This window comes from Mauremys mutica, chromosome 23, assembly GCF_020497125.1.
Source record: "Mauremys mutica isolate MM-2020 ecotype Southern chromosome 23, ASM2049712v1, whole genome shotgun sequence".
Classification (NCBI taxonomy): Eukaryota; Metazoa; Chordata; order Testudines; family Geoemydidae; genus Mauremys; species Mauremys mutica.
Window position 1 is genome coordinate 18,993,691 of NC_059094.1, and position 21,181 is coordinate 19,014,871.

The 21,181-nt window shown below is 55.9% G+C and overlaps 1 protein-coding gene across 1 annotated transcript; it reads right to left on the reverse strand.

The window, feature by feature from the left end:
* Positions 1-610: 610 nt before the first annotated feature.
* CSF3R (colony stimulating factor 3 receptor) lies at positions 611-20,776 on the reverse strand. The gene is made up of 16 exons (XM_044997899.1): positions 20,661-20,776; positions 18,608-18,721; positions 17,080-17,379; positions 16,363-16,486; positions 15,082-15,269; positions 13,488-13,642; positions 11,637-11,790; positions 10,487-10,569; positions 9,911-10,124; positions 8,839-9,030; positions 8,021-8,122; positions 7,341-7,487; positions 6,117-6,257; positions 5,037-5,127; positions 4,372-4,453; positions 611-3,716 (listed from the first exon to the last, which is right to left on the reverse strand). The coding sequence occupies exons 2-16, from the start codon at positions 18,672-18,674 to the stop codon at positions 3,183-3,185; spliced, it is 2,574 nt and encodes an 857-aa protein (XP_044853834.1). The 5' UTR covers positions 18,675-18,721; positions 20,661-20,776; the 3' UTR covers positions 611-3,182.
* Between the last annotated feature and the right edge of the window lie 405 nt (positions 20,777-21,181).

A 21,181-nucleotide genomic window follows, 5' to 3' on the forward strand; every position in this document is an offset into this window, starting at 1 on the left:
CAGCAAATCTCTTTTCTCCCCTTGCTTTGCAAGTAAAATGATTTTTAAAGTCAGGCATCTGTGGCTGATAGTCCCCGTTCACACTGGGTGTAATGTCACTTCTCAGACTCTTAGTGATGACACAAAGTGCTTTGAACTTTGAGCTGTGATCTGCCAGCTCCAGCCCAGAACTGCTGCTGGCTTGCACAGTGTGAACATGCCTGGCTTGCTTGCCTTAGTGACCCTTTCAGAAAACCAGCCTTTTGCAGGAGCGCTGGACTTTGAATGTCACCTAGGGCCTGATTCCAGAAGTGCTGAGCACCCTCAGCTCACACTGACTTCAGCTGGGTTTGGGGCTCTCAGCACCTCAGGAGATCAGATCCATACTGTGTTGCCCCCATGCCCTTTCCAGCAGCGAGATCAGGCCTGGCTTGGAGACGAATAACACCAATGATAGGACGGGCCGAGATGTCACTCCTGCAGTAGAACTGGAGGGAACAGAACCCCTCCACCCGCTGCCAATCTGCCTGTGAGAGGAGAGCAAGAGGTGACAGAACCATTGCAGCATCACAGAAACAAACACACACACCTGGCAAACACTGAATTTCAGAATGTTACAATGACCTGTTCAAAGGAAACAAACCAAGGAAACATGAAAAACCAAACCCATAAAGGGAAACCTTCCCTCTGAGTGGTATACTACAAACAGCGCCCGAGGCGGAGCGGCTGCTGGGGCAACACGTACAGGTTTGGAATGGTTACATGGCTGTACAACACTTTACTGTGAAGTATCTCCAGTCCCCACCGCCACATAACAACAGTGTTACTGGCAGCCAGGTCCACCAGCCAACAGTCCCATCCAGTGCAATGTTCACAGCAACCAAGAGAACTGGCCACACGCCGAGGCACAGCACGTCCAGCAAATGGCTCAATTCAAAACCCTTAAAGGAAATAACCCTACTGCTAACGAGCGCTGATTGCCTTGCAGGGGGAACGGGGATCACTACTGGCTCTATTAATGCTTGACAGCTGCTAATGCTGCCGTGAGGCGAGCAGACCGATAACTTCCTGAGCTGACAGTCAGGGGGAGCAAAATGGCTCAGCGTAAAGAAGGATCTACTCTACTCGCTGCCCAAACCCCAACACTGGGGGAGTTCTTAACAAGCCTTAAGAAGCTGCGTTTCATCCTCTGGGCTTCTCAGGGTGAGCTGGGGGTGGGTTTGCTGCAGTGCAGCTTCCGCCGCAGCATCCAGTGCCCAGCCGACTCCTTCCAAAGCTACGGAAAGTCGCTACGCTCCAGCTCCGAAGCCAGCCCAATCGATTAAAAAATACTGTTTCAAAAGGTAAACAGGCTAGTGGCGATTCCAGTGCTGGGCTGGCAGGCCGGGAGACTCAAAGCCTTAATGTACCTGCCATCTACAGTACTGCCTCCCTGTACTGCTGTGGTATTTGAGCACCTCACAGTCCTGTGGGCATTTATCCCAATGACACGCTGGGAGGCCGGATGGTGCTTTCCGCTGGGGAGCCAAGGCCTAGAGAGACAAAGGGTATGTCTACATTGCACACGCAGCATAGGGTCTGACTCGGGTTTGAGCCCAAGTCCCCCTTCTGTCCACACACAAATCAGTCTGACTTGGGGGTCAGCAAGCACTCAGGACCTGGGACCTGCTGAGAGGTCCAAGCCCTGTCATTTTGCAGCATGGATGCAGGCCAAGCCACAGATCCGAGTCAGAAGGGCTGCGTAGTGCGGTATGGACCCATTAGCACGGCTGTGAGACCTGGGGCCGGCAATTGTAAACCCAGGTTTGCAATGCAGTGTAGATGCTCAAGGGAGGGCTTGGATCCGTTGAGTCCACAGGCCCAGGTCCCACAGCCCCGGGTTTACACTGCAAAGTGAACACACCCTTTGTGACATGCCCTAGGTCACAGGAGTGAGGAAGGGAACCTAGCCCAGGTCTACCCCATCCTAGGCTAGCCCTCTAAACACGGGATCATCCTGCCCCCCAGTGAACAGGCACAGCCTGAGAGCGGCAGGGCACACATTCCTCACAGCACCCCAAGCCCTTGGCTGGGGGAGCTCATGATCCCTTTTGGTAACACAGTCCCACTTGGACACCCAGTTCATTTCACACGCCAAGCCCTAGACATCCAGCAAAGGGCCCGACTGTTGGTCACTATGGACCTAGGTTAGATTTGAACTGGTGACCTAGCAGTAAACAGCTCAGCAGCGTAGTACCCATCCCCTGGCCTCAGATAGCTCTTGCTGCGCTGACTCTTTGCAAATGTCCCCAGGGTAACAAGTGAGCATGTAGAGAAGCAAATAAATAGCATAACATTAACTTGGGGTTTAGAAAGTGCAGTGAAGTTTCTCAGCTCCCCATCTCGGCGAGGGCCATGCCAGAGAACCCCAGGGAGCAGGATAATGAGCTTAGAAGACTGTTCATTGACATTTCCTTAGAAGCTAGGGAGCTTTATAAAGTCTTTAGCCAAGTCTGCGGGGCTCCCTCCCTACCAGGGCAGCACTGGGGATAGTAGCTGCAGAAAGGAGACAGCTGCAGAGCAAGTCTGGACTCCAGAGCCTGCAGCCTCTGCATGGACCCTGCACGCAGCTGATGTTCTGTTTTCAGGGATCCCCCCGTCCGTCCTCTCTGCATCAAAGCCACCTTCCCTCAGCTCACAGGGGTGCAGCTCCTTTAGGTAGGCAGCACTGCCCTGAGTGCCGGCCGGCTGGCCAGCGGGGCTGCCTGGGATGCGCTCTCCCTCCGTAGGGCTCTCTGCTGCATTCCCAGCCCCACCGGCCTGGGGAGAAAGAGACTAGAGGAGCTTTCGGGGAAGGCACTCGGGGCCTGATTCTGTGAGCTACAGAGCACACTGCTTTCGCTGGAGTCCAGAGCAGACAGCACCCAGCTCCTCACTGCCCTGAGCAGGATCTGGTCATGAGCTTCCAGCCCCTGCCAGCCAAGGAGCCAGACTCCGTATTCCTGCAGGGCGGCGGGATGCACCATCCCTGGGCGGCCGGCCGGCCAACCCTCCGCCTCCCCAAGGCTCAAGCCATGCCAATGCTTTGAGAGTATGTGGTGCAAATGCAAACAGCAGCTTGGTGCCTACTCCATGGAGGTTTGGGAAGGGGGGGGCGGTGTGAGGCTGGCCAGGAGAGACACACGTCTGTTTGAGCTGCCCATTCTCCTGGCCTCCGCAAGGCGCTAGAATCGCTGGAAGTCATGCAGGTCCTCGGCCCCGTCGATTTTCAGGCCCTGCAGCAGGGGGAAGTCGATCAGCGGCTCCTCCAGGAAGGCCGCATCCTCCTGGGCACTCTGGCAGTGCAGCCCTGCCTGTGGGGCCCCGTGGAACCACAGGTTCTCATAAGGCTTGGGGCTGGGCGTCGACTCGCTCAACAGGGGCTGAGTGGAGTCGGACCGGATGTAGAGGGGAGATGGGACATGCTGCTGCTGGCCCCTGTAGCCTTCGGCAACTACTTTGGCGTACTGGACGGCCCCAGCACTGTTGACGTACGAGCCCGGCCGCGCCTCTCCCGGAGCTCTGCTGCCACTCGGCAGGCCGGAGCTGCTGGGGTGGATGTAGGATTTGGGGAGGCCCGGGAAGCTGCCAGCAGCTGCTGGGACAGGGTCCTTCTTCCCCCAGAGCGGTGCCTTCTTCTCGGCTCCTTTCTCGAGCACGGTGATGTCAGAAATGGTCACCAGGCCAGGCTCCCTCGCGCTGGCTGTCTGGAGAGTCTCCTAGGAAACACGCGTTTGCTCAGGGAAGGCCTGGTGAGGTGCGTAGCTGCGGCCTCACCAGCCCCACTGCAGGGCACAGCCCTCTCCCGACGGCTACCCTCTCCCCTAGCCCCTCCTCAGTCCCACTGAGTGGGGACACTCTGCAGCACCCGCTCACCCCAGCCTCTCCCAGCCCAACTGCTGTGCAAGCCCCCCCGCCCCCCCGCCCTCGTCCTGCCCCTCTCCCGCCAGGCTCTGTGTTCTCAGCCCCACTGCAGGGCCTAGAAGTGGCGCTAAGCGGGGCCTAATCCTGCAGGGTGCTGAGTAAGTCAGTGTTCGGCATTTTGCAGGATCAGGCCCCATTCTTTGCCAGCTGAGCTGTTTGCTAGCTCTGACTGCCCAGCAGGGCTGAGCCTGCTACGGCCCTACTGGCGGATAGGAAGGAGCTTTGCTAGGCTGGCTGCTGCTGACCCAGCTGCTAGGAGGGCAGGGCTAGTTTCTCTTCTATTCCACTCTGGTGCTTAAATCCCTGCCCATCACTGTGGTGTCTGGCCTTCTCACCAGGGCACTGTCCCGTCTCCCTGCCAGGTGCTCAGCTGGTGAGGGGTGACTCAATATTGTGCTGTGGAGTCAGCAGTGATGGGGGAGGACTGGCACCTGCCGGACCCTTTCTTACCTGCTGCAGGTCGGCTGGCACCCACTTGCCCAGGCTGCTGTTAGCTGGGTCCGGGACGCTGGGCCAGAACTGATTCTTCACCCTGTTGGTCACATAACAAAGCCGGGGGGATGCTTAATGACCGGGCTGCTGGCCGATCGCTCCGTCAGGGCTTGGGTTCTTGGGGGGATTGGCAGAGACGCAGCTGGCAGGGTGAAATCCAGGGCCTGGGGCTGTGTTTGTGCAGCACCCAGCAGCAGGGGGCCCTGATCCCTGGTAGAGGCCTCTGGGGGCTGTCAGATCACAATATAAATAATAACAGGGGGCCGTGCAGTTACCCTCAGTGCCCTTCTGCACCTGTCTGAGCCTGCTGGACCCGCCTCTGTTCAGACACCTGCTGCCAGTGAAGAGGGACATCGCTCCTCTGGGGCTGAGTCCATGGCAGCCCACGGAGCTCCACCGATTCGCCCCAGCGGGGGATCTGGCCTGGTGTGAAAAGCACAAAGCTCCCATACTTGTGAGTGTCCCTGAGCCTAACGGGGAGGAAATGTCTGCCCAGCCCTTTGACTCCAGCCCCCTCCGTTGTCTGGACGGAGATCGGTGTCCGCGCGTCGCACAGGTCACAGCTGCATCACGGGAGGCTAAGTGCCAAGCCCATGGAGGGCTGCTGATCCACGGGCACTTACCTCCGATTCTTCTGGAAGCAGACGAATAATACTACAAGCACGACACACACGAGGCCAAAGAACGGGAGGAGATACTGGATTTCTTTCTCATCTGGAAAAGAGATAGGAACTGGGTTATTCCCAAAGCTCAGCCCTTGGCATGAGGGAGTCAGGTAGGTGGCATGGCGTGACCTGAGCATTCCCTCGAGGTAGGTGGGGGTTGGGCAACAAAACTAATGAGGGGTATGGAACGGCTGCCATATGAGGAGCGATGAATAAGTGGGAAAAGAGACGACTAAGGGGGGATAGGATAGAGGTCTATACAATCATGACTGGTGTGGAGAAAGTAAATCAGGAAGTGTTATTTACTCCTTCTCATAACACAAGAACTAGGGGTCACCAAATGAAAATAGGTAGCAGGTGTAAAACAAACAAAAGGAAGTATTTTTCCACCCAATGCACAGTCAACCTGTGGAACTCCTTGCCAGAGGATGTTGTAAAGGCCAAGACTATAACAAGGTTCAAAAAAGAACTGGATCAGTTCATATAGGCTAGGTCCATCAATGGCTATTAGCCAGGATGGACAGGGATGGTGTCCCTAGCCTCTGTTTGCCAGAAGCTGGGAATGGGCAACAGGGGATGGATCACTTGATGATTCCCTGTTCGGTTCATTCCCTCTGGGGCACCTGGCACTGGCCACTGTTGGAAGACAGGACACTGGGCTAGATGGACCTTTGGTCTGACCCAGTACGGCTGTTCTCATGTTCTTATGATCCCGGGGTGCTTTGTGCTAAGCAGCTGGAGTGGACCCAGGAATTAGTCCCAGTGCCTCAGCAGCCCCCATGTGCTCCCCTGCCACCTAGGGATGGGCCAAGTTCACACGCAGCTTGGGATCCAGCTGTCCCTAGAGTTCATGTGTATCTGTGTGTGTGCGTGTGTGTGCACATGCCTGTCTGTGTGTGTGCATGTGTGAGGGGTGTGGGTCCAGGGCTATCTCCCCCACCCCCGCCTCTGCCTCCTGGGCCACATAGCGCCTCTGATCACAGCTGTGGGCCCATCCCAAGCGCTGGGATCCCAAGCAGGCCAAGCCCACGGCCTTACCCAGCACCGGGGTCACCAGCGTCAGGGTTGTGCTGTTGGTGCTGCCGGCTGCTGTGGACGCCATTATGTGCACTTTGTACATCGTCGACGGCAGCAGGCCCCTGACGGTGAAGGTGGTGAAGGAGGAGTTCACAACGGCACCTAGGAAGCAGGTACGGCTATTAGTCACCCTGAGCTCCCAATCCCGCCGCGCACTCACACCGCTTACGGACCCGTTCCGAGTCCTGGCATCACCTCCAGGAGCTAAATCCAGAGCCTGCGCGGGGGCAGTGGTACCTGCACGAGTGGGTCTGACTGGAATTGAGCGCCCACCTCCTCCACGAAAGACAGGACCACAACAGGGAAGGGGGGAGGGGACGGTGATGAGGGTTAAGAGAAAATAAAACGCTGACCCCACAACAGTGTGACCCCCTAGAGCTCCCCCCCACACACTTCCCAGACCTACAGTACAGCCCCCGACATACACACACCTAGAGGAAGGATGGACACTAGCCTGGGACTCAGGAGAGTTGGGATCAATTCACTGCTCTGCCACCGATGGCTTGTGTGACCACGCGTAGGTCATTCAGCCTCTCTGGCCAGATTTGCAAAGGGATTTGGGCACCATAGGATGCAGGTAGGCGCCTACTGGGATGTTCATCGATTCCAAGGCCAGAAGGGACCATTGTGATCATCTAGTCTGGCCCCCTGTACAAGACAGGCCGGAGACCTGCCCCACAATAATCCCTAGGGCAGATCTGTTAGAAAAACAGCCCATCTTGATTTAAAAATTGCCAGTGACGGAGAATCCACTAGGACCCTTGGTAAATTGTTCTAATGGCTAATTACACTCACTGCACCTTACTTCCATGTCTGAATTTGTCTAGCATCAACTCCCAGCCATTGGATTCTGTTAGACCTTTCTCTGCTAGATTGAAGAGCCCATTATTAAATACTTGTTTCCATGTAGATATTAATAAACTGCAACCAAGTTCCCCTGAGCCTTCTTTTTGTTAAGCTAAATAGATTGAGCTCCTTGAGTCTGTCACTAGAAGTAGGTTTTCTAATCCTTTACTCATTCTTGTGGCTCTTTTCTGAACCCTCTCAACCCTTGTGGTTGTGTGGGGGATCACGGTTGGATTACTATCCATCCAGCCCATGGGAAAACGGTGCTGCAGAGCACTGGGCAGGTTGACGAGGTCGTAGGTGCAGTGCAAGGGTGGCAGTGACACAGGCAGGACTTACGGAGCTCATCGCCGGCGGTGCTGGCCCAGAAGATGGTGTAGTTCGTGATGAAGCCATTCTGCATCTCAATGGGGACTGGGTCCCAGCTGAGCTCGGCGTGGGACTTGCTGACACTCTTGAGGCGGAATTTAGGGGCACACGATGGAGCTGAAGTGGGAGAAGAACACGAAAGGTACAAAAAGCAGCCAAGGGCACTGCAGTGCAGATTCCTATTGGGTCCCCAATATGGGCCGGAGAGCAGAGAGTCCTGGGTAAGAGCAGGTATTTGTGACAAATCTGACTGCTTGGAGGTCGGGGAGCCCAGGACCCGCACACCTCTGGCACTGAATGCCCTGTGAGCAGTGGGCCAGACCCTCTGCCAGTGTATGCTGGTGCAGTATGTCAGTGGAGCACCTCACCCAAGGACTCTGGTTGTCTTGTGCTTCTTGCACGGTGATCTCTTGCAAAAGATCATTCTGCAGTTAACCCTCTGTTCTGCCAAATTCCACAGAGCTGGGAGACACTTTTCATAAGAGCAGGGGCTTGGCCCACGGCCCTGGGCTGGACTTTCAGCACCCCCATTCATGTGTGCTGTTGCGCTGCCACCCTCCACCCCAGAGGTGGCTGCATTTCAGTCATGCTGCCTGGACCTGAAGCAGTTTGGGGTCATTCAGGATGGGAGCTGCTATAGAAACACATACCTTTCTCTTTTGAATAGGCTGCTGTGTGCAGGGGCAGCCCCACCGCGTCCGCATACAACGGGTACACGGAGATATTGTACAGCTGGAAAGGCTCAATATTTTCTGGAAGAGAAAACAAGAGGAGGTGATTAAACCAGCAGGGCTACAAGCACTGAGAGCCCTTTACTCAATCACCTGAAGCAGGGAGGGCGCCCTCTGCACTGCCAGCATATCTTGCATCTCCAGTCAATCAGCCACAGCGCGTCAGCTGACACATCAAATCTCTACTTCCCATCATGTACCTGGTACATGAGGCAGCATCCGGGGGGTTTAATGGCACAGCATTGACATTATGGGCATGAAAACAAACTTTGGTATGTACAGGGTAACTGGAAGGGGGGGTCACAGGGTGGATACAGCGCAGAGACGGGGGCAGTGGATGGATACAGGGCAGAGATGGGGGATCGGTGGATGGATACAGCACAGAGATGGGGGGGTTGGTGCATGGATGGATACAGCACAGAGATGAGGGGGTGTTACAGGATGGATACAGAGCAGAGACGGGTGTGGGGTCGGTGGATGGATACAGCGCAGGGATCTGTAATATTGAGGGGCAGCTCAGAAACATGGGGAGTCGGAAGACACAACCGAGGCTGCCCCCCGTAAGCCTGGGCTGGCAGAGTGCTGCCTCCCCTCCTGGCAGGTGTCCAGCCTCCAAGGTGCCATGTGCTGTGGACAGACCTTGGACCAGTGAATCGAAGGGGCGAAAGGCCAGGAACCCACCTTTGCTGCCCCCCACGCCCCAGGCTGCTGCCCAAACCCTGCTCCTTAGCGCCTACCTCGGATTAGTGCCTTGGTGGCACTCCTGTTCCGCTCCAGCTGCCAGCTCCCGCTGCTCCTGGCTGGCCCCGGCAAGGCTGTTTGGCGCCACTCAAGTACGTACCCAGTGGCTGTGGCTCTGGGTGCCTCCCAGTGCACCCAGAGGCTGTGCTCGTCACAGGGGGAAGTGTGGATCCCGGCCAGGGGCTGCCCTGCGAACAGCGTGGGAGAAGGCAATCAGGCCCAGACAGTCACGCCCGCAGCCCCAGGAGGCAGGACGGGGGAGAGAGGCTGTGTGTGGGATACGGGGGAAGCCGAGCGGGGGCCGGGGGGAGTGGGGGAAGGGCAGCAGAACTGGTGCTGCTGCGCTTTGAGCTCACCACGGAGTCAGTAAAACCAGAGGAGGCCATGGACCCTCTGCAGCCGCCTCGGCTAGCGGAGAGGGGGTGGGGCCTGTGAGTCTGCGAGCAGAAGAAGCATCTTCTCCTACCAAGCAGCCATGGGAATGTCAAGATTCAGTGCCTGGTCTGGGGTCTCACACTCTCCCCTTGCTCAGTGCACAGGCCTGGCCATTAGTTGCTCTCTTGTCGTTCAAAAGGATGGTTCAGAGATTACAGGCCAGCTCCTCTGCTGGTGTAAACTGGTGTCACTCCATTGGCTCCAGTGGAACCACCCTGATTCACACCAGCTGAGGAGCTGGCCCTCCAGCTAATCACTCTCGACAGCCTTTAAAACATGCTCCTGGGCCAGCGTGGTGTCTGCCGGGTTTCACCCCCTGCTCCCCTGAAATGTTCGGCAGCCCAGGAAACGCACCAGGGAGCCCATCTCGGGGTCACTGCGTGTCTGTGGGAGCCCAGAGATCACGCTCTGACAGGCAAGTGCCTCTACTTATTACTGGGGCAGTGACCAAATAGAGACAGTCCAACTTCTTGGAGCCAGACAAAGGAGCGACAGGGAGGGCTCCTAGCCCCCGTGCAGCCGAGCTGAGAAATCAAAGGGTTTCTGCAGAGCAGAGCCCACCTGAAGGTGCTTTCAGGGTTTCAGAGACATGCTGCTTTGAACAGACTGCAAGGCTGTCTAGCGAGCCCCTACCTTTTTTCTCAAGGAAGATAACTTCTGTTGCTGCAGACTCGCCTGCTGAGTTATAGGCTGCGAGATAAACTCTCCTGACCCCAGCCAGCACAGAGAAATTGCACTGCATCTCTGTCGTGTTGCAGACAGCAGCTAGCTCCACATTCCTCTGTCTGGGATTCAGGGAGACCCAGTACCCCAGGATCCTGCCATTCATCTCGTTCCGCTTCAGAGCCTGCACAGAGCGGGTAGAACAGTGGTTGGGTTAGTGCGGGGACCCCGGCCTGGGACCAGAGCCCGTTGTGGAGGGCACCATGCAGGGGTGATTTACCGTGTTCAGTGCTTGGCTTCTAGGGGGGACAGGTCCTATACAAACACCTGGGGCAGGGGAGAAAAGGATGCGGCAGCCTGTCCTAGCACTGGGGAGCCCAGGACACCAGCAGGGAGTTCAGATACGGGGCTGTGACAGTCTCAGCGAGTCCCACGGCTAAGTGCTCACGTGCCTCTTCCCCCACAGACAAGCCGTGTGTAATAACAGGGGCTGTCTTACAACGAGCCACATGTGCATTCTGCTGGGAGGGTCCTGTCCAGCATTACCTTCCACAGCAGCTGAACCTCCGCTGTCTTCCCAGAGTCCACGGGCGTCATCTTCCACCAGACGTCCAGCTTCCCTGCAGGAGCTAGAGCACACAAGAGGAGGGGTTTCTTTCACCCGTTCTTCGCAGCTGCCCTTTACTGGTACAGGTGTGACAGACCCCACACAGTTGTGCTGGTCTCAGTGGATCAGAATGTCACTAAAATTCAGACTTGCACCTTCTTCAGCTGCAAGCCCCGTTCCCAGGCCTGGTCTACAGTCACAAGTTGTACCGCTGGAACTCTGCCGGGGTAGTTACATCGGTACGGCCCCCGTGTGGGTGTGGCTCTTGGTATAAAGGTGCCCAACGCCAGGTTAGTTTCTCCGTATAGGAGAAGAGAAATAGCTGTACCAGGACAGGGCCTGCTTAGCCCAGTCTAACTGCACCCACGGGTATAAACAGATGGATAAAGGATCACGCCCCTAAGGGACACTGCTTTACTAGGACCAAACCTGTGTGCAGAGCAGCCCTTAGATCATGGGCACTTTTGGGCAGAGCCCTTGTCTCCTTGTTGTGCACCAAGCTGGCCCATGGCCCAGCAACTGAACACCCGTAACAACACCTGCCCCAGGGTGGAAGCCAGGCCGCGTGGGAGAGCAAAGCTGGCCTGACCCACACGCCAAGGGCTGTAAATGGGAACCCACCGCTCCCAGCACGGGGAGCCTTAGAGACCCACTGCGAACGCCAATAAGCAGGAGTCGGACCCCAAGCCCCCAGGCAGCTCTGGGCCTTTTCCTCTGTCCTCCCCAGTGCCGCATCACCGAGCTCTGAGTGTGTCACTTTGTCCTTCCACCCTGCCTGGTCACTCAGCGAAGCCACAGACCCAGGTTTGCTGTGGGGTCACAATGCACCAGCACTAGGGACGCTGTGGGTCCCAGCCCTAGGGCTCGGTCCGTGGTCTCTCTGCTGAGGCAGCCGGGGTGTGTGTGTGTGTGTGTATGGGGCAGCAGTGAGGATGGCTCTCTCTTGTGTTTGTTTCACCCAGGGGCCTCCCAACAGCCCTGGCATGGGGAGGACTCTCAGCCCAGGCCTTGGGTCCCTGAGCCTGAGCCAGTCAGACCCTGCCTGTGCGGTGGGACCATGGCGTGGGCGGTCCCCCTGCCAGGACCCACCTTTCTCGTGGGTGGTGAAATTCCATCCCGGGCTCCACTCGCTCCAGTAGCCCATCGCTGTGACCCGCCTGCAGCGCATCTGGAAGCGATGCTCCGTCCCAAAGAGGAAGCCGCAGTGATGGGTCTTCAGGTTGGGGCTGACAATGTTGGGGACCTGGTCGCAAAGCAAAGCAACGTCAGAGGCAGCCCCATATGGACTCCTGCTCAGTGGTGGCCCCGATCCTCCTCCGGCTTCGCCCCGTGCGTCAGTCACACCAGGGCAAAGCGTGCCCAAGTGGGCGTGAACAGCTCCCTGGGGTAGCCCCGGCAACCCCTTCTGCTGTGGCAGCCTTTTGTGGATGTAACTGAGGGCGCGAGGGGCCAGGCCTGGGGGAAGCCGGCCCCGCTTCTCTCTAGCTCCTGCCCAGAAAAGCTGTTTCACCCTCTGTGGACAAAGCTGCACGGCCCACTTGAGACGGGTCCAAAAAGAAGAGTCACATGCAGAGTGTGGGATCTGCTGGGCAAAGTCCATGGCGGCCAGACGATGGGTTTGGCCCAGTAATGCAGCCTCCAGACCCAGGGGGAATCGCTGCCTGAAACTGCTCCCAGAGAGGCCCACTCTTAAAGGCCAGGGCCAGGCTCCAGGGGCCTGGCTCCGCACACTCCCCAGGGGAACCCCAGGCCTTTCCGGCGGGGTGGGGGGTGTTACACCGAAGGGAGGGGAGAATCAGCCCAGGAAACTTGTGATCTAAACAAGGGAACTGGGCTGCTTCAGACTAGAGGGACATCTCCAAAGGCAAGCTGGGTCGCAGGTTGCCAGGCAGCAGCTCTGGAAACGAGCTGGCGGCGGGAGCTGTATTGATGGGGCCGGAGTGGCAGAGACTCAGGTGTGATTGTTAGTGGCTCCGCGAGGGTGGGGTTCCATGCTGTGCGGCCTGGATCTCTCTGCTTGGTGGGCCAGGCTCTCAGCCTCGCGCCACTGGGGTCAATGGGCCAGATCCCCAACTGGTGCAAAAGTGGCTGGTGATTTGGAGTCACCAACCTGAGATGCCTGAAAGGGGCCTGAGTCTCAGAGGGTGGCTGCTCAGCACATTGTGAGAATGCAGGCCCCCAAATCACTAGCTACTTCTGGAGAATCTTGGCCCCAGTGTCTGGTGGCTCCCCCCCCGCCCCATGCTGTAGGCTGCAGTGTTAGGCAGGCCTCATCGCCCCAGATTTCCAAGTGCTCAACTCCCTTTGTGGCATCTAAGCAAGTGGCCCGGTTGTCCAAAGAGCCCAGGGTGCTGGGTGTGAGCTCTGGAAAATCTGATCCGTGTCCCAATGGGAGCTGCTGAGGGTGGGAAATTTGGCTCCGATGGGGGGCGCTGCGCACTTGGAGATCCAGCCCTGAGCTCCTGGGAAATCTAGCTGTCAGGGCCCGCAGGCTGCCCCTCTTCTGTGCCCCATCAGCAGCGGGCACCAGGGTGTGTGGCGAGGGGAGGGGCTCAAATGGAGGCACTGGAAGTGCAGAGTAAATCTCTGGACTATCCGTGCAGCTCCTGAGTAGAAGGATGCGGAATGGTTACAATCAAGGAGCAGACAGTGCATTTTAGGAGTGGGGGCTTGAGGGGGACAGGAGAGGTTTCCTTCCCTCCTTCCAAACAGGAGAAAGAAGCCAATGACTCACTCCTCTCCCCTCAGGAGCTGGCTGGAAGAGCAGATGGAATCTCCCAGTTTACAGATGGAGAAAATGAGGGGCTCTCAGTCCCCCCACGGAAACAGAGGCAGGAACAGATCCCAGGAGTTCTGGCCACTAGACCATACTTCCTCCAAAGGAACAGAGCCCCAGCCAGCCAGCCAGCCCGGCCCCCTCTCCCGGAGCCAGTCACTCACCAGAGTCCATCCAGGGTCCTCATGGGTCCTGTAGCGGAGCTCACACTGCTGCTCTATGTGGGAGCTGGTGGGAGCCACTTCCCAGGCCACGGAGACGCAGTCAGTCTGGAAAGGGACTGACTGGATGCTCTTTAGGACAGGGGGATCCAGTTTGGCTACAAGGAATAGAGATCGATAGATCAATAGATTGATAGATAGAGAGATGGGGCTCAGGCAAAGCGCAAAACACAGCCAGGGCTTGACCCCACTAATTGTTTGCCTGCACACCTTCTCCTGCAGTCAGTGGGACCCCCAGACCTTGGGATTCACACGGGGGATCCCAGCCATCTATCTGATCGGATTTAGTGTTAGTCTTAATCCTGGCTCTGGCTTTAAGCCCCAGCGAGGTGAGTAAGAAAAATAAATGGTTAAAAAAATGCAGCATGAAAAGACCTTGAGAAATAGAAATAATCTGACTAGGAGTTGGATTCAATACGCAAATGAAGTAAAATAGTCTCCCATACATGAGCCTCATGGCATTACAGGGAGATTGATCCATAATTACAGTAGCGGAAAAGGGGCCAATCAGAGATTGAGGGAAATGTGTTGTTATTAATAATTGACAATAACTCATTAATTAATCATTTCTTTGATGTTCCTATTGTGTCTTTCCTCCTGAAACCTCACAACGCACGTTATCCCCCTTTTCCCTCTGGAGAGGAATTACCCCACCTAGTGCTGTAATGCTGGGCTGAAATGCAGCAGCTGTTTAACAGAGCGGCTCCGTGCAGCAGCTCAGAACAGGGAGAGAAGCATCATCCTGCATCAGTCAAAACCGCCTGGAGTGGGGATGCAGTGAGCAAATTATAACGACTGCATGGTAATTTGGCCAGGATGTTGGGAGTTAACTCCTACTTAGTCACCTCCCCACAACACCCAGGGGCTCTGGTAACAGAAATCTCAGGTACTGATGCAATATAGCCGAGTTTTGCCAGAGGCTTCAACAGGGTGAGGATTTCACCTGCAGAACTGAGCACTTAGGGCCTGCTAAGTCAATGGAAAGACTCGCCCTGACTTTGCTGGGCTTCAAATCAGGCCCTTAAACAGCAAAATAATAGTAATAATGATCCATTGTATTTGATAGAAGGTTCCATTGATCCGTAGTTTCCGAAGGGTTAATAAACAGCTCGCTGATGTTTCAATACATGAAAGAGACAAGGCGGGTGAGGTAATATCTTTGACTGGATCAGCTGCCGATGGTGAAAGGGACAAACGTTCGAGCTACACACAGCTCAATAAATGGTTAACCATCTGTTAGAGGGACCAGTCAGTCAACAGGTTGCTTATAACCATCTATGACATTTTGTGCTAAGATGCTTGTAACCGCCTATAACACATCCTACTAACATCTATAACCGGCTTAGAACAGCTAGTAATCCTCTATTAACCCTTTGCTTTGGAAACCATTTATAAATGGAACCTTAAAGTGTGACCTAATAATCGGAAGTGTTTTAATGCGACTTGGTTTAACAGAACTAACTCTCTCTCTCTAAATTCTTACGTCCAGACTCTGATTTAGGTGGCTACAAAGGAAGCCCCCAGCTCCATTACACACCTACATCCATGGGGTCGATGCACAGATGCTCAGACTCAGCTGTGCCCAGGGCATTCTGGACTGACACCCAGATGTCCATTTTCTGGTACAGCTGGAGAAACCTGCGAGGAATGGTGCAGTAGTTCTGGCCGGCTTGTGGGATACAGTCTGGATTCGCCTCCTGGGAAACTTCACACTGGCCTCTGCTCCTGCAGTGGAACAAGACAGGGTCAGTCTCTGTGTGTTCTCACTGGAGACCCATCAGGCTGAGGTACCATCCTCACCTTCCTCTCAACTTGCGCCCAGTGGGCACACCCAGGGACATGGAAATCCAGGTTCTGTGCAGGTGCAGAGGGACCCTCTGAATAACACCCAAAGGTAGGCCAGAGGCAGGGGAAATACAGTTCTTGAAGGGAGAGCTAAGCTGAGCAGGGCCGCTGGCATGGAGGCAAGGCTGGCCTCATCGAGAAGATGGGCTTCTGCCGGCAGCGACTCTCTGAGGTGCAATCCCAGAGGCTGGGAGTCAAAGGGACTCTGGGATCAAGTCTCAGTGGCTTTAAGCTTGCTCTATGGTGGGTGTCTATAATCCACTTTGCCCAGGGCTGGCGCAACCCATTAGGAGACCGGGCGCTAACATTCAGGGGGTGACGACTGCGGCGGCCGGATGTTTGGCCGCCCGGGTCGTCGTCGGTATTTTGGGGGCGGGACCTTCTGCCACCTCTGTCAGGGATGCCATTTCGGGGGCGGGACCGTCCGCTGCCTAGGGTGCCAAAAAAGCTGGCGGCACTCCTGACTTTGCCGTGTGGTGTCAGGAGCTCTCAAACTTGCCCATAGTCAGTGCTGTAACCTGGTCCCGCTCGGGGCTCTGGGAGCCAGTTCTGGCACAAAACTCTGAAAAATTACTGCTGCACAAGGTACCAGCGGGTGATGCTGAGCCCTGGGACTGTATGGCCAAAGGACACATCCGAGGCCACACAGCAAGGGAAAGCAACAAGGGGCTTGTACCGAGCAGCCTGCAAGACGTGGTATCCCCCGGAGCACAGATGCCTGCAGACAGTCTGCAGAGGGCGTGCTGGAGGCCTCATTGTATGGGGCTTTTAAAAGCAGATGGGACACGGCCCTAGATAGTTGTGGGGAACATGCTGTCCTGGCTGCTGCTGGGTGCAAAGGGAAGGAGAGGACCAAAAGGGCCCCTTTTCCCCTCTAATTTCTCCATGTGCGGTGTGCAATGGGCAAAGAGGCCTGACCACGGCCCTGCAGATGGATAGGAGGCCATGCATGTGGCTGAGGCTTATCACTTACTTGGAACTTTTCAGAGCTACTCTGGCTGGGAGGTGTCCGTCCAGCCCGGGGTCCCAGCGGCACGTCAGGCTGTTCTCACTGAGGTTCATCATACAGGTTAGATTCTCAGGCTTCGATGGTGGATCTAGGCAGAAAGCAATGGGGAGAAAGGATCTGAGATGTGCTGAGTGGACCTCCCAGGTCTGGGCAGTTAAGCTGCATGTCCTTGAGCACCATCGACTGGTCCTGTGTCTGTTAACTATTTACTACCTACAGTTGTAGAACTCTCCTGTAACACCTGCCTGAAGCCCTGGAGTCCCGAGCCAGGCAGCAATGGCACAAACTTCTCCCTCCCCTCGCTGCCATACCTTGCCAACCTGCACATGACCTCAAAGGGCCCTCCCCTCCCCCATGCACCAGGAAATAGTAACCCCCACCCCCTCTGTCCCTGGCCAAAGCAAGAGAGAAGTGAGAAGGTATTCAGCGAGATCCAGCCAGCCTCTTGGAGCCATGGCCGAGGGGGCAGTCCAAGTGACCGTGCCTGCAAAGGAGGTGGTGGCCCCTAATTACCTGCCCCCACTGGGAATTCAGTTTAACCCAATTTGCATGTGCAAATGCAGGAGTTCTGGTGCAAGGAAAGGGATGCAGGTGCAAATATCTGGAGGAAGGGGGTGTCCTATTTGCACGTGCAGGGAAACATAGCCCTTTGAGTCGAGGCCAGAGGAGGGGGAGACTTACAGCCTGCGTGGATCTCCGCCATTCCTATCCGCTGCGGGGTGCCGTTCCCCACCACAAAGCACCACAGCTTGGCCCTGGTTTGGTTGAAATGGCTGATGGTGAGATTGGAAACGTCTGCTCCTTCAACGCTCTTGTGCTGGCTCCCTGACATGGACTCGCTGTTGAGTCTCCACGTGATCTGGATTTCCTCACCTTCCAAGCCACCGCAGCGGTTGCTTTGGATGGTGCAAGAGGCCGTGACTGTAGATCCCAAGAGAATGGTGGGTGAGTCCACTGTGACCCAGCCACAGGCTCGGGCCCCTGCAGAGTGAAAGAGAACAGCACATCAAGGTGACAGGGCCTTGGGCTACACAGAAGGGGCTGCCCCTCTGGCCTGCTCCTTCACTGGCACACCAGGAACTCCTCCTTGCAGCCTGAGTGTGTTACTCTTTTTTCCTGAAAGCCAGCCCCATGTTTAGAAACTTGGACTCCATCTCACCCAGTATCTCATCTCCAACACAGGGGAGTGGTGCCAAAACCCTGCAGTTATGGGATAACCTGCTCCAGGGTGAGATTTCCCCCAGCCCCTGCTGGTTGGCTGATGCCCTGGAGGAGAGACTTTATACCCCTTCCAAAGTTATATGAATTTTAACCCTTTCTATAGCAAATCTGCATGGTCGGGTTAGCTAGATAAATGTCCAAGACTTGTTTTGAATTCTGATAAACGCTCAGTCTCAAGGAAACCTTGTGGCAGTGAGTTCCACAGCCTAATGTTTCAAAACAGTATTTGGTTTTGTCAGCTTTAAATTTGCTGCCATTAAGGTTGAATTTTTCTTTCCCAAATGGAGATTTTAAGGAGCAGTCACATTGCACAGCAAGAGTTTAGCACCAAAGGGGCCATGTTAGAGTCTGAAATGGCAAAGGAACAATCAAAGGGCCAGACATGCGGACAGTGCCTTTTGTTAGAATGTGAAGGGTACCAGCGCAGAGACTTCAGCAGCTCCAGCATTGGTTCGGGGGACTGGGACAACGCCACATGGGCGGTGGGACTGGGATGCGGCCTGGGCTCAGGGGTCTGTACTAGAGGATCACATGTTTGGAGTGAGACTTTTGTTTGCTTTTGGGCTCTTGTTTGAGGGTCGTCCATGAAGCACGGCTGAGTTGTACTCAGGCCACGGTCACTTCAGTGTGGCTTTTCAGTTTCAAAGCCCTGAGACATCGATCTATTATTTTCACTCGTGGCTGGTGAATGGCCCTGGGATGGGAAATTCTCCACTTATCTACAGATCCAGGGTCCAGTAACGCCAGGACAGGGGGAATGTCCCACCACTCTTCTCCAGCCTGACTTGGATTCGCCACCTCTCCGACAGGCTAGTCCCCAATACAGTCACTGCCTGGCCCCTGTCTTCACTGCCAGTCAGCACCGTTTCTGGGATGGACACTAGCAAAACTCATTCCATGCTGGCCACAGAATTGACATCAAGTGCATCTGTACGGAGTCAGGGATTTCCCAGCTCCTTGCTGGGAACCACTTCCCTTTGAAACTCACCTCCGAGGAGCAGAAGGAAGAGTGTGGAGCATCCCAGCAGCATCTCAGCGTTCCAGTGCATGGCCATGATCTGAATTCACAGACTGAGTCTCCTTTACAGGCCTGGGATGATGGCTGTGGAGATGGGAGTGTGCTCAGATTAACCTGGCCTGGTACAACCCTACATGAGAGACTTTCTGAGTTACATAGGAGGCAAAATGTACTGGGTTCATCCATCCATCCATCCATCTATTCCCATGCATCCCATCTGTCTATCTGTCTATCTATCTATCTATCTATCTATCTATCTATCTATCTATCTATCTATCTATCTATCTATCCCATTCCACCCCCACCCCACCCCCGTCTATCTAACATGGACACACATGCTAACAGGGATAAATCTGACACATACGCTACATTGGTATTTCACAAAGCACATTTCATTTTACACCAGCCCCCGAGGCTGTGAATTTCTCCCTTGGCCTGAGACATTTGGGTAATTGCATCAAAGCGTTTCCACACAGTTCACACCATGGGAGAGCAGAGCCAAGCACAAATGCTCTTGGTGCTGACCCGTTACAGATGGAGGTGGCATGTGACGGGTCCTCTCAGTGCTCGCCCGTGGTACATACAGACGTGGGACGTGAGGGTGTTCCATGCCCCTCCAGCTGTTCTCATCACGTATGTTTGGGACGAAGAGGCTCATAAGACACAAGGCCTGTGGTGCCTGCGGCCTGTCACTGCCCATTTTCAGGCCACCTCTCTGTGTCAGAAACACATTCACGCAGCCCCTCCAGTCCCCTCCAGTCTGGGAAATAAAGTAACTGGAGTGGCTGTGGGTGTGGTGATGCCCAGGGTGAGCGATTGCCGCTTGGCTGAGGCGGAGACTTGCCGCCCCCAGGTCTGAGCGCAGACTAGCCCCGCTCCGTGCCAGAGCCACAACGCACTAGCCTGGCCCCACAAGCACGAGTCTCCATCCAGGCCGGGAACTCGCTCCTGTGTAGGCACCCCCGCAGTCAGAGCCTGTCCCTGCTGCCCCAAGGAGCGTGCAGCCTGTACAACCAAACCTCTGCGCGGCCAGACTGCATGGAACAAGGCCCCCACCAGAGCCTGGTGCTGCCTGAGCTGGGAAAGAAGAACCCTGCGAGTAAACCAGCCCCATGCGTGGGGAGAGACTAGCATGACCTTCGGCCACCAGCCCGATCCCGGCAGCCAGCTCAGAGCTCCACTCAGCCATGCTCAAGGCAGGCAGTTCCCCCGGCTTCTGCAGAGAAGGGACGGACACATTCGTATCCAGATGCGGCACTTCACGGTGCCGGGGTGGTTTCACCTCCCATGCCATCCAGTGGGTGGGTTTAAAGAAACGTGAAAGGTGGCTCGAGGCTGGGGCTGTTTATAGTCTTACGAAAGGAATGAATGAGGAATGCCTCCCTACTTGACAGGCCACATCTGCAGGCCACTGGGATCTTGCCTCCCCCTACTCTGCAGTCTGTTCATCCTCTAAACTATTTTCAGTTTCTTCTTCCAGCACCTCCCTAGTCCCCCATCCTCACCCCTTCTTCTGCTCCTGAGCCCCAGACTGCTGGGTCCCAGGTTCTGACTCCCTCACCTGCTCCTTGCTGCCAGTTCCCACCAGGATTGGGGCTGGAGATCCGGCAGCCCCACTGAGTCCCACGAAAGGAGCTCCTGGGTGGGGAGTCAATGGTGTGGGAGCCTGGATCTGGTGCTCGGTGGTGTGTGAGAACGGGTTATTCCGTCTCTCCACCCCGCTGCGGGGAAATGAGCCGCGAATAGCCTCAGTTTCGGGGATAACACTTCACAGCTCCAAAGCATCGTGCAAACTTTAAACAGCCGCTGAATGGTTCTGAGCCGCAGCAGCAGGACAGCGCTGAATGCCGGGACCCCCAGATTCACAAGAATGCATCATTCGCTGCCTGTTAAAAGGGGGACGATCCACCCCGAGCAGCTTTGGCCAAGGATGGAGCCTAGCCAGAGCAGCAGGATCCCATCAGAGGTTCTGTACAACCCAAGTTTGAGTCAGCACCCAGCCAGCACGAGCTCCATCCCTTACCTCATCTCAGCGCCTTGTGCGGCACACTCTGGCCCCCGGCTCCCTCGCAGGACCGGCCCCCGGCTCCCAGGAGAGAAGAGTGTTCCAGCTCTTCTCTAACATGTTGCTTTCACCGTTAGTTCCTCAAAAAAGAAAAAGAAAAAAAAAACAACCAACCCACCAACCAGTGCCGTTAATTGCTCTGACTTTCAGAAAAGGTGATTGCAAAATGCTTCCCCGCAGGCTGTATCTGCCTGGCTTTCTGGCAGGAAGGAAGGAGCACATCACACGCAGCGAGCGGCTGGGGAAAGGGCTCCTGGCTCATCCTCCTCCCCTGCCCACCACGCTTCGAAGGGAGTCCATGAGCGGCCGGGATGGGGCAATAATGTGCTGGTTTGCTGGGACCTGCCGCAACCAGCTGGGCCAGCTTGGCCTCTGAGAGGCTGGCAGGAGGAATACAGCCTCCAAGGGGCCCTGGAGCAGAGCGCAGCCTCTGGGAGGGGCTGGACATGCACCTTTAGTGCCCTTGTTTGTACAGCCCG